The sequence below is a fragment of the Solanum verrucosum genome, unplaced genomic scaffold (assembly GCF_900185275.1).
Source record: "Solanum verrucosum unplaced genomic scaffold, falcon-dt-bn FXZP01000307.1, whole genome shotgun sequence".
Taxonomy (NCBI): domain Eukaryota; kingdom Viridiplantae; phylum Streptophyta; class Magnoliopsida; order Solanales; family Solanaceae; genus Solanum; species Solanum verrucosum.
The window spans coordinates 939,979-954,412 of record NW_026020264.1 but is presented as its reverse complement, the minus strand read 5'-3'; the positions used below and the strand labels follow the sequence as shown (position 1 = coordinate 954,412).

At 28.7% G+C, this 14,434-nt stretch overlaps 2 protein-coding genes across 3 annotated transcripts in view; both read right to left on the bottom strand.

Moving 5' to 3' along the window:
* Positions 1–14,434, bottom strand: part of LOC125833719 (citrate synthase, mitochondrial) — a 346,970-nt gene that overhangs the window by 195,160 nt on the left and 137,376 nt on the right. The gene's annotated exons all lie outside the window — the stretch shown is intronic.
* LOC125833723 (uncharacterized) lies at positions 8,275–11,104 on the bottom strand. The gene is made up of 8 exons (XM_049512909.1): positions 10,638–11,104; positions 10,462–10,548; positions 10,099–10,371; positions 9,850–10,014; positions 9,566–9,619; positions 9,274–9,420; positions 8,738–8,962; positions 8,275–8,621 (listed from the first exon to the last, which is right to left on the bottom strand). Exons 1-8 carry the CDS (start codon positions 10,806–10,808, stop codon positions 8,469–8,471), a joined length of 1,275 nt encoding a protein of 424 aa, XP_049368866.1. The 5' UTR covers positions 10,809–11,104; the 3' UTR covers positions 8,275–8,468.

Below are 14,434 nucleotides of genomic sequence, written 5' to 3'. Positions count from 1 at the left end.
GTCTACTGTCAAAGTCGAGGTTGTGGTCGAAACCTAGGAATAATTGAGTAGGAAAAAGAAGAAGAAACAATTATAATGTATTACTATGACAACTAAATTTTACTCACTAGACAAGACGTTAGAATAAGGAGTTACTAATGATCAGTTTTATTCTTTGATTCTATCGACAGTAGGATTATTGTTGTAACAAGCGGTTGAAAACCATAAAAACTATTTTTTTTAATTTTAAATCAACTTATCTTTGAACGCTTAATTTTATGATGTATATGAATTATATCTGATTTATCGTGTTTCGTGCTCCCTTCGTGCATCTTTATTTTCTAATATATTAAAAATAATTGTCAAATTTAACAATATCTGATTTATCGTGTTTCGTACTCCCTTCGTGCATCTTTCTTTTCTAATATATTAAAAATAATTGTCCACTATGAAAAACTAAGAAATATTATCATTTTGTCGTGTAAACTATATATTTAAAGCTTCTCTCTATTAATATTATATTTACTTAAATTTTTAGGTAATATCACATAGTATATATATTCATCTATGACAATTTGTGAAGAGGCAATCTGTGAAAAAAATGATGATATTAAGCATATGTAATTTCATCGAGCAAAAGACGCTTGATGAATTGAAAGTGGAGCTTAAAATACGTGAAAATCGATTAAAAGTGAAGAGATAAAGTTGAAGATGGAAAAAAAAGAAATGATCAAAGAAAGAGAAGCACTTAGGACAACTGATGAACAAACGAAAATGATGCAACTCATCGAAGATCAAAGGAAAGAAAAGGAACAACTTAATAAGAGAGTACTCGAACTCGAGGCAAAAAAAGTCGCTCTGTTTAAATCTCTTATTTTGCAGCTTGAACTTTTGAAAGAAGACATTAATGAATACTATAACAAGATAAAGAATGTGGCTTGAACTTTCTAATATGTTTATTTTCCTCCAATTTGACAGTATCTGATTTATCGTGTTTCGTACTCCCTTCGTGCATCTTTATTTTCTAATATATTAAAAATAATTGTCCAATATGAAAAATTAAGAAATATTATCATTTTGTCGTAAAATATATATTTAAAGCTTCTCTCTATTAATATTATATTTACTTAACTTTTCAGGTAATATCACAGAGTATATATATTCATCTATGCCAATTTATGAAGAGCCAATTTGTGAAAAAATGATGATATTAATCATACGTAATTTCATCGAGGACGCTTGATGAATTGAAAATGGAGCTCAAAATACGTCAAAAATCGATCAAAATGAAGAGATAAAGTTGAAGATTGAAAAAAAAAATTAAAAAAAGAGAAGCACTTAGGACAACTGATGAACATGCAAAAATGATGCAACTCATCGAAGTTGATTTCATAGATCCTCATGACACTCCTAAATCCTTAGATCCTCATGACACTCATTTGAGCTATAGTTCCCAAATTGCGTACATCGGTTCGGTTTTGATTTCAATCTATTTGCAGATTATTAGTTCGAATTTGATGTTATATAAAATGTTATTTTATTTGAGAGCTCATGTTGTCATGTGTTGCTTTACTTATCGTGATCCTTTATTGGTTTACTCATTTTCTGAAGTGGTAGAGCTTGTTCTTCGCTTATTTTGATAATATTCGTGTGAGTTTAAAGAAACTCAGCATGTTAGCCTGAAGTTCTTGAAGTCTTTGTTGTGGTCTGTTATTTCCACTACCTTTAGCATAATTATGTTAATACATGTCAATTAGTCTTATGTGATTTTTGTGTTATGCTGCCTTGTTTCTGATCATTATTATTTTAGTATTAACATGGTTTCTGTTATTGAATGAGATTTTGAGATAATGACATATTCATTGGCATTTATCTTTAGATTATGTAAGGATATGTGTTTGTCCATAATTGGATTTGTCCAAATTTGTGTCTTTTTACCTCTTCTCCTTTTTTATCTTTATTGTTGCTTCTTTTATATATTTAGTCTCAAACATAAATTGTCTAATATACCTTTATGATCAATGTTAGCAGTACTCCTATTTTATAACTTTCAGAGTTATAATTTGTATCTTGTTTAAGTTGGTTGTTTAGCAATTTAATGAGTCCAACTAATTGATTTATTTCATCAGACATCTAATCCTTATTTCTCACATTTTTCTTTCCATGAACTCTCCTATTCGAGTCCAATTGGACTCCTCCTCTCCTCGAGTCAACCTCCTTTAAGCCGATTGAAAGGAGGTTAATATTACTGGGATAAAATCCAAGAGCTTGGCGCTACAGCAGCCTTGAAAGGCCGAAAAACGAGAAGCAAAAATTGGGTTAAAACCCAAAATCAAAGGAAGCAACAAGGGCTCAAAAGAGCTGAAATGAGAGTGTTTTGGGTTCAAATTGGCCGAAATATGAACACCTGATTTTTGCAGCAGTTTCAAAGGGCTGGAAATAGCATTTTTCAGACTTAAAAAAAAAGTTCAGAAATAGCACCAGCAGCAGCAAATAAGAAGCAGTAAGTGGACTTAAAATTGTCCAAGTTCTATTGGCTCTTTTGTTTTTCTTATATTGTGATTTTGCGATAATTGCTTTTAACTTCTAACATTTATTTTTGTTAATTTAGATGAATCCTTGGGGAAGTTTTCTATTTTGATACTCTTTTTTGCTTTAAGTATTCAATTTTCAAACTCTTTTAAGTCAGGCAACCTAAGCTTCAAAACTAACTTGAGAATTATTCATATTCTTTCATAGTTAGTATTTAGCTTTCAAATCTATGTTTAAGTTATTGTGTTAATTTTTCTACTCAAAAATTTGACTCGGATAAAATGTTGAGTTAAAATTATTATTTTGACACTTTATCATTTGACTTATTTCATTACTTGGAATAAGATAGTGTATAAGTATCAAAAGACTTCTGTTGTTTTCAAAAAAAAAATTATATAAGTTAATCTTTAAAAATTAGCCAACTTTTAAATCTGTCGGTCAACCGTGTGTTACCAGATTCTCTAAGATGCCTAAACCCTTCCTTAGAGAATTAATTGAACCCTTATCCGACTCTGATTTTATTTAAAATGTTTTCTTTCAAAAATCTCTTTCTAAACGGTTTCTTAATTTTCCTAAAATTAAGAGGCGAAGTAAAATTATTATTTTTCGAAAAAATTAATAAATTGTCAAAGTTGCGAAATGGTTTCGAAACCTTAGTTTTCGAAATAGGGTCGTAACAGTTGTCTTGTGATTTTTCACTATATATACACAATATATAGCATTTAGTAAATGAATATATTGTATTGAATTGATCAAAAGAATTTACTCCACATTGAATATACCAAGTAACTTTTTCAATTCTCCATATGTTTATTACTACAAAGAGATGTTTTACTTTTTGCATTAGGAATCGAAACGTAAAGCATTTACAAAAATTGAATACACATAACTCCATGTCTTTTATTATTTATTTATATTTATTAGAAGATAAGACTTACTTTTTAGAAAGAAAGAAAAAACATAAATAAGAGTTAAATAAATGGCAAAATATTAATGGGTATTTTCGTGTATATATGTTCAATAGCCTAATGCATTGAATTAAGTGTATATTTATATTCTTGTACAATATTATTGTAGGAATAATATTTGATTGAAGGATATTGATGTCATTCAATATTTTATGGACATTTTGATAATTCAATTTTAAAAATATTTTGGTTCCACTTATATGTATACTTTCTATATTTACTAATTTAATAGAAGTTTTATTTCTCTTTTTTTATGTGAAGGAAAAATGACAAATTAATTTATGATTATTATTTAATATTTAATTAATAAAATATTTTATAACTTTTTTATTTAGTATAGAAGTAAATGGTAATCCAACTTTAAATTTTTGAGCTTTCTACTTTTAATAAATTAATATTATTATTGTTTATTGTTTATTCTTTATTTATGATCATAAGATAATAAGTTAGGAAAATGAAGAGGTGTAGTTATGAAGTTGATTTTAAATGGAAAAATAATTTTTTTAAATGATTTTAAGAAAATAAATTAATAGGCAAAGAGGTTTTTTATAATTCAACTTTTGACTTAGATAGTTCTCATTTTAATAATATATGATAGTTCTTGAACACGTGTGTTGCATGTGTATTTATGTTAATTAGTATAAATTTATTTATTTTTTAAAAAAGAGAAAAAAATTGAGCAGATGCAAGAATTTCAAAAGAAGACTAAGCAAAATAAGTCACGTAATTAATATAAAACAAAATCTAAAGATCGAAGATGCAAGCATGAACAACAAAGAGCAAAAGAGAACAAAAATTATTAAAAGCAAAAAAACAGAGGTCTACACAACTTAAAGGAAAGTTAGTTGGAGAAACTAATATAAAAAGAATATACTTTTATCTAGAGAGTGTTGTGCATACACCAAATTTTGAGCATTTTAAAGAACAAAACATTATAATAAATTGACAATGAACCAAAGGCTAAAGCTATTGATTTTATAGAAGGTAAAAGGATATGAAAAGTTTTTTAACATATGAAAGCTAAAAAGAAGTAGAAAACAAAAGACATTTGTAATGTCATAACTAAAGAATTAAAGTACAACTTTTGGAATTCAAATTATGTTATTATGTAATTAGAATATTATTATTTAATTAGATATTTAATCATTTTAATTAAGTGGAAGGGCAAAATGGTAATCCAACTTTGAAATTAGGATAAGTGAAAGGGCAAAATGATAACCCAACTTTGAAGTTAGGAGTTTCCCACTTTTAATAATATATATGATATGATAGGCTAATTTTACAACCACTAATATATTACCTTATCATCGGTACAAAGCTAGCTATCAGAAAATATATCCTGAACTTCAAAATAAATTAATTCACCGTCAGACCATCCGCATTATCTCTAGTTGTAGCAGTAGCCTTTCCCTATAACCCCTTAAGTCAATTGCTCCAAGTAAGTTAAATTAATTTGATGCACCTTAATTTTTCTAATATTTCATCCCATCATTATTATAAGTAAAGTTATCTTCTTATTTATGATTCTTTTAATACCGTGTAAAATGAAAAGTGATCAACTAAACTGCCAATAGAGGATCGAGGGAGTAGTAGTGTAGTACTCCCTTTGTCCACTTTTATTTGTCATGTTGCGTTTTTCGAAAGTCAATTTGATTAATTTTTAAAATTAAATTAGATTATATTAATTTGATATTTTAAACAAAAAATTTAGATATTCAAAAACTATAGAAAGAGTACTATAAATTGTATTTTTTTGCATATCAATATGATGAAAAAATACATCATAAAATGTTAGTCAAAAAATGTATCGTTTGACTCTAAAAAGGAAACTATGACAAATAAAAGTGGACGGAGGGAGTAACAAATTAAATGCTGCAAATGGGATTTTAATTTCTATCTTCTTTTTATTAATTGTAGTAACTAGCTTAGCCAGCTTGCACCCTCTCACCGCCTAACTACTTGCTAATTGCTATCAATAGACAATTAATGATTATGTTAGGCTTAGATAGAGAGAAAAATTACCTTAACTTACTCTTAAAAATTAAGAAGAGATTTGGCTGAAATATCCTTAATTTATGATTTCCATTTTAGAATCAATAGGATTATGTCAAGGATAAATTTTGATAATTAAAATATATATCTTCTTGATTTTATGAAACATCAATTAATTTAAAGTGAAAGGAATATTTTTGTCATTGTTTAGATTAGAATATTGTGAAAGCCAACACACGATTTGAAGTGGATGTTTCTTGTAATATGGATTGTATTGTTACCATTATCAGATAGAAAGGGTACTTTTATTAAAGGCGAAATGGTCTAATAGATCTCTGTACTTGTATGAGTTTGTATTGTGAATCCTTTTACTTAATTCTTTATCAATTGAACCCTTAAACTTAATAAATCACAATTTATCAAACCCTCTGACCATTGACTAATCTTATGTGGCATCAAAATAGTTGAGTTGGCAAAAGTGCGTGAATTCACTCTTGTTAAGGCGAGTGACTATCCTATTTAAGTTAAAAAATATTTAAAAAATAAAAAAATAAAACAATAAAATAATGTAACTTTTTAAAAAAATTACAGTAACTAAAAAATGCTTTCTTCCTTGGCCAATCGGCCCACCTCCATTTTTAGCCATCTCCATGTCTGTCCGGTCCATTTTTCTTTGTTCTTCCCGCTTTTGTGAGTGAGCAGCAGTGGTCGTGCTCGACTGAGACCACTAATTCGCAATGGAGTGAGAGAGACGACGCAGGTCGGTGGAAGAAGAATGAAGCGGTGAGGGTGGGATCTAGTCACGACAGCGAAGAGGTTTTCCAGTCAGATCTAGTGGCCATGGTACGACGGAGATGATACGGGTGAGGAAGAGAGTACATGTGGTCGCCGGCAAGAGTTGCGACGATGACTGAGATGAAGACGGCGGCGAAGGGTTTAGATTTTGAGGGTTTCAAGGTAGGAATGGGAAGATAAAGTATGGAGTTTCAAACAATAAAGAATAAATTAAAAATTATTATTTCATATTTTATTATATAATTTTGGTTAATAGTTTTAAAAAATAGTTAATAATGATAATTATGACATGTCATTAATTTAGATGACGTGGATTTGATATATCATTTATTTAAAGGCGAGTGAACTACACACCTGATAAAAGGATTTAAAAATCTTCTTTTGATGGAGTGTAAGGGTTCAGTTGATAAAAGATTAAATAGAAGGGTCCATAATACAAATGCGTACAAGTATAAGGGTCTGTTAGACCATTTCGCCTTTATTAAAAGCTAGTTAGCTATATTTAATTTTCAAGTATTTTGCTTATAAATTGACTAAAACATAATGTTATTTACTAGTCCACCAAATTAGATGATTGATTATATCATCTTCTTCTTTTGTGACAGGATATGATAATTCTTAATAATTATGTGGAGGATTTCAATCAAAAGATGAAGTGTTGCTCATTTTCATTGATAGACGTAGGTTGATTAATCAAATCACATTAAATATTTGTATCTTTATATATATATATATATATATATATTATTATTTTTTTATTTTTTTTGTTTACTTACTCATGATTTTTCAAAATTTGTTTTACTAACTTACGTATATATGATTCCTAGACAATCATTCTCAAAAGTAGAAATCAAAATATCATAATATATTAACCTCTCAAATTAAAAAATAAAAACATGCAATATTTGGCAAGGACAATTATGTATTCCTTTTAAAATATCTAATAACCTTTGTATATTTAGCTGCTTGAACATTTTATTTTCAAAATTATTGCATTGCCACTAAAGAGTAATAGAAGAAAATAGGAGGGTCACCCTAAGAGTGATCAAAATTCTCTCTTTCGTTCACTTTTTCCTTTACCTTCGTAAAAATTCATAAACAAGAAAGATAATTTTACTAATTTATCTTTAAAGAACTTATTTGAAACTTTTACAAACTTATTTACACTTCCAAATATAATTAAAATCTATTTTGATATTGTAAATTGATAAATAATGTGAAATAATTATTTTGTAACCTGGGTAACTATCAATAATATTTTTTTTATTTTAAAATAAACTAATCTTTTTTCCATTTTTTAGTTAAAAGGTATTAAAGTTAAAAAGGTAAAAATATTTAAAAAGTAAAATAACATAGAAAAAATATCATTATGGCCAAAGGAAAAATCCTTTTGACCAGAATTTGTCTTACTATTTTATTTTATCTTTCAACCAAATTATGGCCAAAAGAATTTTTCCAAAATAAAAATGTATCACGTAAATTAAGGAGAAGAGATAGAGGAGGCGCAACAAAGAGGTGCATAGGAAGAAGTGCCAACAAACAGAATTTTACTAGAAATGGTCTAGAAAAAAAATTCCTCTAAAAGCCAATAAAAATGTTCACTGGAATCTCATTCATTCTAGTCCTAATTAATACCCCTCCATCCCATCGACACTTCTATTTTACACGGTGATTAAGAAATCAAATGGTATAAACAAGAGAATTTACAAACTTAGACATGACAAAAAGGAAGTGTTAAAAGAGCATTTTCAGAAACAAAAAAGGAATAAATAGTGACAATACATGTTAATCATGATTGAAGCATCTTTTAATATATATGCAATCATACTATGAATCTCATTCTAAAAGATATAAACCTTTTTTAAAAAAAAACTAATATTACAACATATGAATCTCCTCCATTGATAGCTCCCAAGTCAGGAGCAAACAAACAGTAACAAGTTTACATATAAATTTTCAACCTCCATTCTATCTCCTACAACATTTCATGTGGAGACAGACACCTTCGAAAAAGAAAGCAAAAGAACTTTTCATACAATTAAAGATCAAAGATGCATACACATTTTTGATGCAACTAACCTATAGCCCCCTCTAAAACAAAAGTTTTACGAAGAGTAAAACAATGAACATACAAGAATTCATGTCAAGATTACAAATTTTACTTTACTACATTAAAAGAAAAAGAAACATTTCGAATCTTGTTCATGGACAATTAGCATTTCTACCAGGTCCACCATAGTAAAAGTAGTTACCCCAGTCATTATTCTTCCCTAGCTGAACATCATAACAATTGTTATCCTCAGTGTAAGTCCCAAGATCTTGAGGAGCTCTCAAGTTATTTGATTCATCAACTACCTGTTCAATAGCGAAGTCAAGAATTTCACTAAGGGTGTTCAAGATTTCTAAAAATATATATATAGAAAATCATTTTTCGACGAAAGATGTTCAACTGATCATCCTTCACTTTATACCTGTATATTCCTGAAATAGCTCGATTTCCCGAATCCTTCGTCAGGGAAATGGCCACTCCCCATTTGAGTTGTGGTGTGAACACCATCAGATTCTGAATTCACCACCTCCCCACCCCATTCAATCATTGAAGCACTGTCTGTTAAGTAAGAAAATAAAAAGCCTGGCCAATATCCCAGTACATAGTCATTCCCAAATTGCATCCACCAGTTCCCCTCTTTTGGGTCCTATCAATTAAGCCAAACCAAACTAAAAATAATTTCAAGAACAGTAAAAAAAAATGTTAAAGAACAGATTTTTATGAATTAAATGGCAGAAGATCAATACACTAACTCAAAGACAGAGAAAAAGAAAAGCAATGGACTCATCAACAAATGTCAGAGATTCTCTCTGTCTTTCACATAATTTAATCAATTATGCATTCACATTCAAATAATAGACACATTCAATAATAGAATATGAGGTCTAATTGTTGACAGGAATTAAGTAAACTGAAAAGGGTCAATGCAAAATTTATGAATCTCATATATTAAATTACCTTCCAGACAAGAATGCTTATATCATATTGTGAACCATGATAGCTAGAAAGAGGGGAAATGGTGGCCCCCATTGCTATTTCATTATTGATTTGAATAAAGCCTGAGCATAGCAAGTTGTAGCAGCCTGTGGCTTGATAAGCATCACTCTGTGCAAGAAAATTTCCACAAGATTACAATTATCAAATATTAACTTCACAGTTCACAACACAACAGCACACAATCTTTGATTTAGTATAAAGTTAAGTATGTATGCTAGGTGTATTTAGAGGGGGAAAAAAACATTTCACTTACAGTCCAGTAGGTAAAAAGTCTTGCATTGTTATCTCCATACAAATCTGGACTAACCTGTTTTTAACCCCAAAAGCACAAGAAAACCAAAAGAAGGAAGTCACAATATGTTGCTCAAATTCTTTAAAAATGTCAATGGGTGAGGGTCGAATTCTCCAAAAGTAGTGTATTTTTGGAGAATTTGACAAGGGTGCGGTATCGAAAGACACATAATATGACAATAATTTCAGTCTTTTATTGCTCAAACCAGAATTGAATAGTTCATCTAAAAAAAGAAGAAAAACTACCTGCCATCCAGCTTCAATACTATTAAGATCTGAATCAAAAGAACCAGCAAGAAGCCAAATCTGAGACAAACTAAACTCATTGGGTTGCTGAATTTTAGGTTCCCAAACATTTATGGTTGCTTTTGCACCATAATACTTGTCTCCTTCAACATAAGCTATTGCATGCTAAAATAAAGAAGGAAAACAATTAATTCAATATAAGTACAAATCTGAATTATGAAGATAGAAAGAGGTTTAATTTGGTTTTACCTGATGACCATTTTGGTTACCAACACCACCAGGTCTACCAGACTCTGGTTTAGGAATGGTAGAAAAATTTGTCTTCTTACCATAACTTTTCATATTACTTGCTCTTAAAATGTCATCTTTTTTTGTTCTTCTAATTGGAATTGTTCCTTCTGGACATTTCCCATTCAAATGCCATAGTTGATTAATTGATTTTGACCCATCATTCTTATTCTTTGCTGCAGTAGACATTTTCCCATCACGAAATAGCCCTTCTGGATGATAATTTGGCATCATCTATAACCCACAAAAAAAAAAAAAAATCAAAAATTTTCCCACCAAGATAACTACAAAATTTGATTTTTATTTGTTTGTGAAAAATCTAACCTGTACGGTGTGATTCTTCAATAAAGGATGATCAAAAGCTGGTTGGTGAGATATATGAACACAATCGATTGTATCACCATCTGGGCTCTGTTATTTTCCCCCCAAAAAAAATTCATCAATACAGGAAAATACACTATAACAAAATAAACCGCAAAAAAACAATATATGAATTTAACCTTGATAGACTTGACTGCAGGTTTGTTCAAACGATTCAAATGTTTTTGAATCTCAAATTTTTGGGAAGAAAGAGACATGCCCTGTTTAACTTCTGCAGCATCAGTATCACAGAACAGTAACACCATAAACAGCAAAGACAAGCAAAACATCTTCATTTTTACATTATCCATTAATAACTCTATTCCCCCAAGCTTTTAGGTGTACTCAGGTAAAGTGGGGTTTCTTAAATTCTTCAACCATGAAGATAAAAGTGAAATTTTGATAAAAGCAGAAAACTCCAAGAAAATCTGCCGACGCTCGTGAAGATTGGAGGGGTAAAATGGGGAATATGTATTTGAAGAAAAGGAAGAGATGAAGAGAGTGTAAAATGGAATATGGAGAGGTGGAGATTGTATGGAAAAGGGAAATGGAGTTAGTTTCAGTAAACAGCTGCCAATTCTTTGTCCTTTTTGTTGTACTGTTTCATGTGTGAGAGTGTGGACCTCTGATGTAATTTATTTTAGTCCTCTTCTACATTATCAAAAAAAGGTGAGCAAAATAGTAAAAAAATATATATATTAAAAAGAAATTCTGAATATCTTTAACTTTGAATAATTTTTATTTAAAAAAAAAAAAAACTTTTTGGATGATTTTGTTTATAGCAGTCAAATAAGATTTACGTAATTTAAAAATATTGTAAAAGCAAAATTATTTAATGGAACAAGACTATTATAGAGAAGTTTGCATGTATAAGCTAAAAACTCTGTGTGTACAAATGAGTAAAGTATAATTAGTCATATTTATAGATTTGAAAAAATCCAATGATATGTACAAGTAACAACTCCTAACATTTCATTTTTTAAAATGAAAAAAAAAAAAACTCCCTCCTTTTTTTTTTTATATGCATATTAAAAAATCACAAATAAGAAGATAATTTTACTAACTATGCCTTAAAAAATTTCTTGGAAATTTTACAAACAAATGTGAACACTTTCAAAAATAAAATTAACTGCAAGGGTAATATAGAAAAAATTTAATTAATATTTTCTTCATTAAGTAACGTGGACAACTAATATGAGATAACTATTTTTAGTAAGATGATCCACTAATATGAGACGGAAGAAATAGCATTGCTAAAAAGATGAGAGGTATTATTTAGTCAAACTCAAATTCACAAATTAACTTGGATCATAATTTAAAATTGAGACATTGATTTAAATAAATATAATGAGCTAATATAGTCGTATTTACTGCTTTAAATTTAATTTGTATAAATTTTATTATTATTATTATTATTATTATTATTATTATTATTATAAAAAAAATTAACTGGGTTAGTTCATCTTGTTGGAGTTCACATAATGAATTTGTTTTATTAGCCTCCATGCAGGACTAGTAAAAATCATGTCATGCTTTTACAAGGCCAAAATATCAAGAAAAACTTAAAAGAAATAGTAATGGCCCGCAAGTCTTCAACATAAAAAGTCTCTCTCTTTAAGTGGTAAGCCATAAATTTTTATATCTCTACATTTTGTGATCAAAATTTAGCTCGATATTTATCATGAAATTCCAACATGTAATTCATCATGAAGAACAATCAAAACATGTTGTATAGGCTTTAATATGACATTAATAGGAAATTAAAGCCTAAATTCAAATTTTTAACTCCCATCTCCTCTAGTTTTTATTGTTAACATAATTTAACCAGTGTATGACTAACTAACTATATAGTTGATATACATTGAATAGTGAGTACATATTTATAAAAGGTTAATAGTGTACATATTTCAAAGGCTAGGGGAATATGCTTAAGGTAGGTTCCATGTTGAATCACGAGATAACATTTCATTCACCTTTTCTTCTAGTACTTGGAATTAATTGATTCTGAAGATATATTTATGCTATTATTTATCTTTCTCAGAATAACTTGGGTTCACCTAATTAACTAATAATGAAAAGATATTGGTGTGATCATTGTAAAATTTTACTTTGAACTCAATGAATGCAACAAACTATAGTCAACAGTACAAACGGTTACATAGATATATACAAGTTATTATTGCTATATTTTTACTTTTTTCCATTTAATAATGTACTTGGGTCCGTTTGGACATGTGATATATAATTGTGATATGAAATTAATGGTTTGTTTGGATATACAATTGAAATTATTTAGTTATATACATGTTTTACTTAAGCATGAAAACGTCAAAATTGTAAAACTGTCAAATTTCTTCAATTCTTACACAATCCTACCAAATGAACAAATAATAGTCCATAAATAAGATATAGGGGCCCATAAGGTGTCACAATGATAAATCGCATATTTCCATGTTTTTTTTGTATAAATAAATGTTTATGATTACAAACTTTCAAATAGACATAATTTTATAAATATCCCCCACTAGTCAACAATAGTTGTAATTAGTTATTCTTTAATATAATCATTTCACGTGATACAAACAAACTCTTCATGCTAGAGTATGAGTCTTTTTTACAAAATTTAAAATGATGAGTCATTTTTTACGAGATATAAACTTATGGATCAAATTATACATTTATAAAGAAAAATTGAAATTGTGATATGGAATCTCAAATCATGCGAGATTTAAAATCATAATTTGAATCATGATTTTATATCATATATTCAAATGCAAGTTTAATTTGATCTAACATGATTTTTTTAAAAAAGGAATAATAAATCAAATTGTATGGTGATAAAATAAAAATATGTTTAGTATATCAAAATGGTTTTTGAGTTTTGCGATCTTATGCAAATTATGTAAAATGTCGGAATAATTTTAAACAAACATACTTTTCAAAACATTTTTTTTTTTAAAAAGGTACGATACTTAAATTAAAATGGAGGGAATAATACATATCAAAACTTTATTCGTCTGGCAATTTACGTCCAACAAAGTAAAAATCATCTTTAGCATTTAGCTAACAAGTTGTGTAATCTGAGGACAAACACATTGAATGCAATTTGTCCTGAGCCTATGGAGAATAAAACTATAGTGAGTATATATGAGTTAACACAATAACAAAAGAGATATTTAGCGTGGTAATAATATTTTTAATGATTATATTTACTACCGTAAAGATATTCAACGGTAATTGAGTTAATGTCATTACATTCAAAGTCGCTAAAGTCAGTAATGACATTTATATAAAATGTTAATTATAAATACTTATATTTATTATTGTTGTTAAATATAATATAGTGATAATTGTATTATTACCATAGTTTGTTGTAGTGTAAGAAGTTGTAGAACTATAGAAGTGAACCACAATTATATAGTTGTGACAAGAGGTGTCCCATGAGCCCTATTTCACTTTAAAATACACATGGGTGAGAACACATTCATACAAAATTAGTTATTAGTCCATCAAATCAGTTGCTATTATGGGGGGTTGGGTTTGACCCACAGTTAGGCTCCTATCCAACTATGTGAAGCAAAATTGTCTATACACTCAACTAATGGCCAATTTCATAATGGATGTTAGCTAGGGTTTGTATGAATGGTAAAGGCAACTCATAAGGACCATACCTTTGAAGTTGCATGAGGACATATATTTGAATTGGAGAAATTTGAATTGTTTCCAAGTCTTGTCCTTTTGTAATGGAAATGAAATATTTTTTGTTGCTATTGTTTAAAAAATATCAAGAAATTTTGATCCTTATATACAATAATTTGAGTTAATATCTGAGGTTTTGATGGTTCTATATTCTCTAAAGGTGAAAAGACATTATTAGGGCTGAGCTAGGAGGGGGATTTATTTGAACTCCTTCACTGAAAAATTGTGTTTTTTAGTG

What these genes read in the sequence shown, in the direction of transcription:
- LOC125833723 (XM_049512909.1), bottom strand. Translation starts at nt 10,808, where the DNA reads ATGGATAATGTAAAAATGAAGATGTTTTGCTTGTCTTTGCTGTTTATG. An exon ending in TAAGCATTCTTGTCTGGAAG is followed by an intron (nt 8,963 to 9,273) that starts GTAATTTAATAT and finishes CTTAATTGATAG; the next exon opens with GACCCAAAAGAGGGGAACTG. An exon ending in GCTATTTCAGGAATATACAG is followed by an intron (nt 8,622 to 8,737) that starts GTATAAAGTGAA and finishes GCTATTGAACAG; the next exon opens with GTAGTTGATGAATCAAATAA.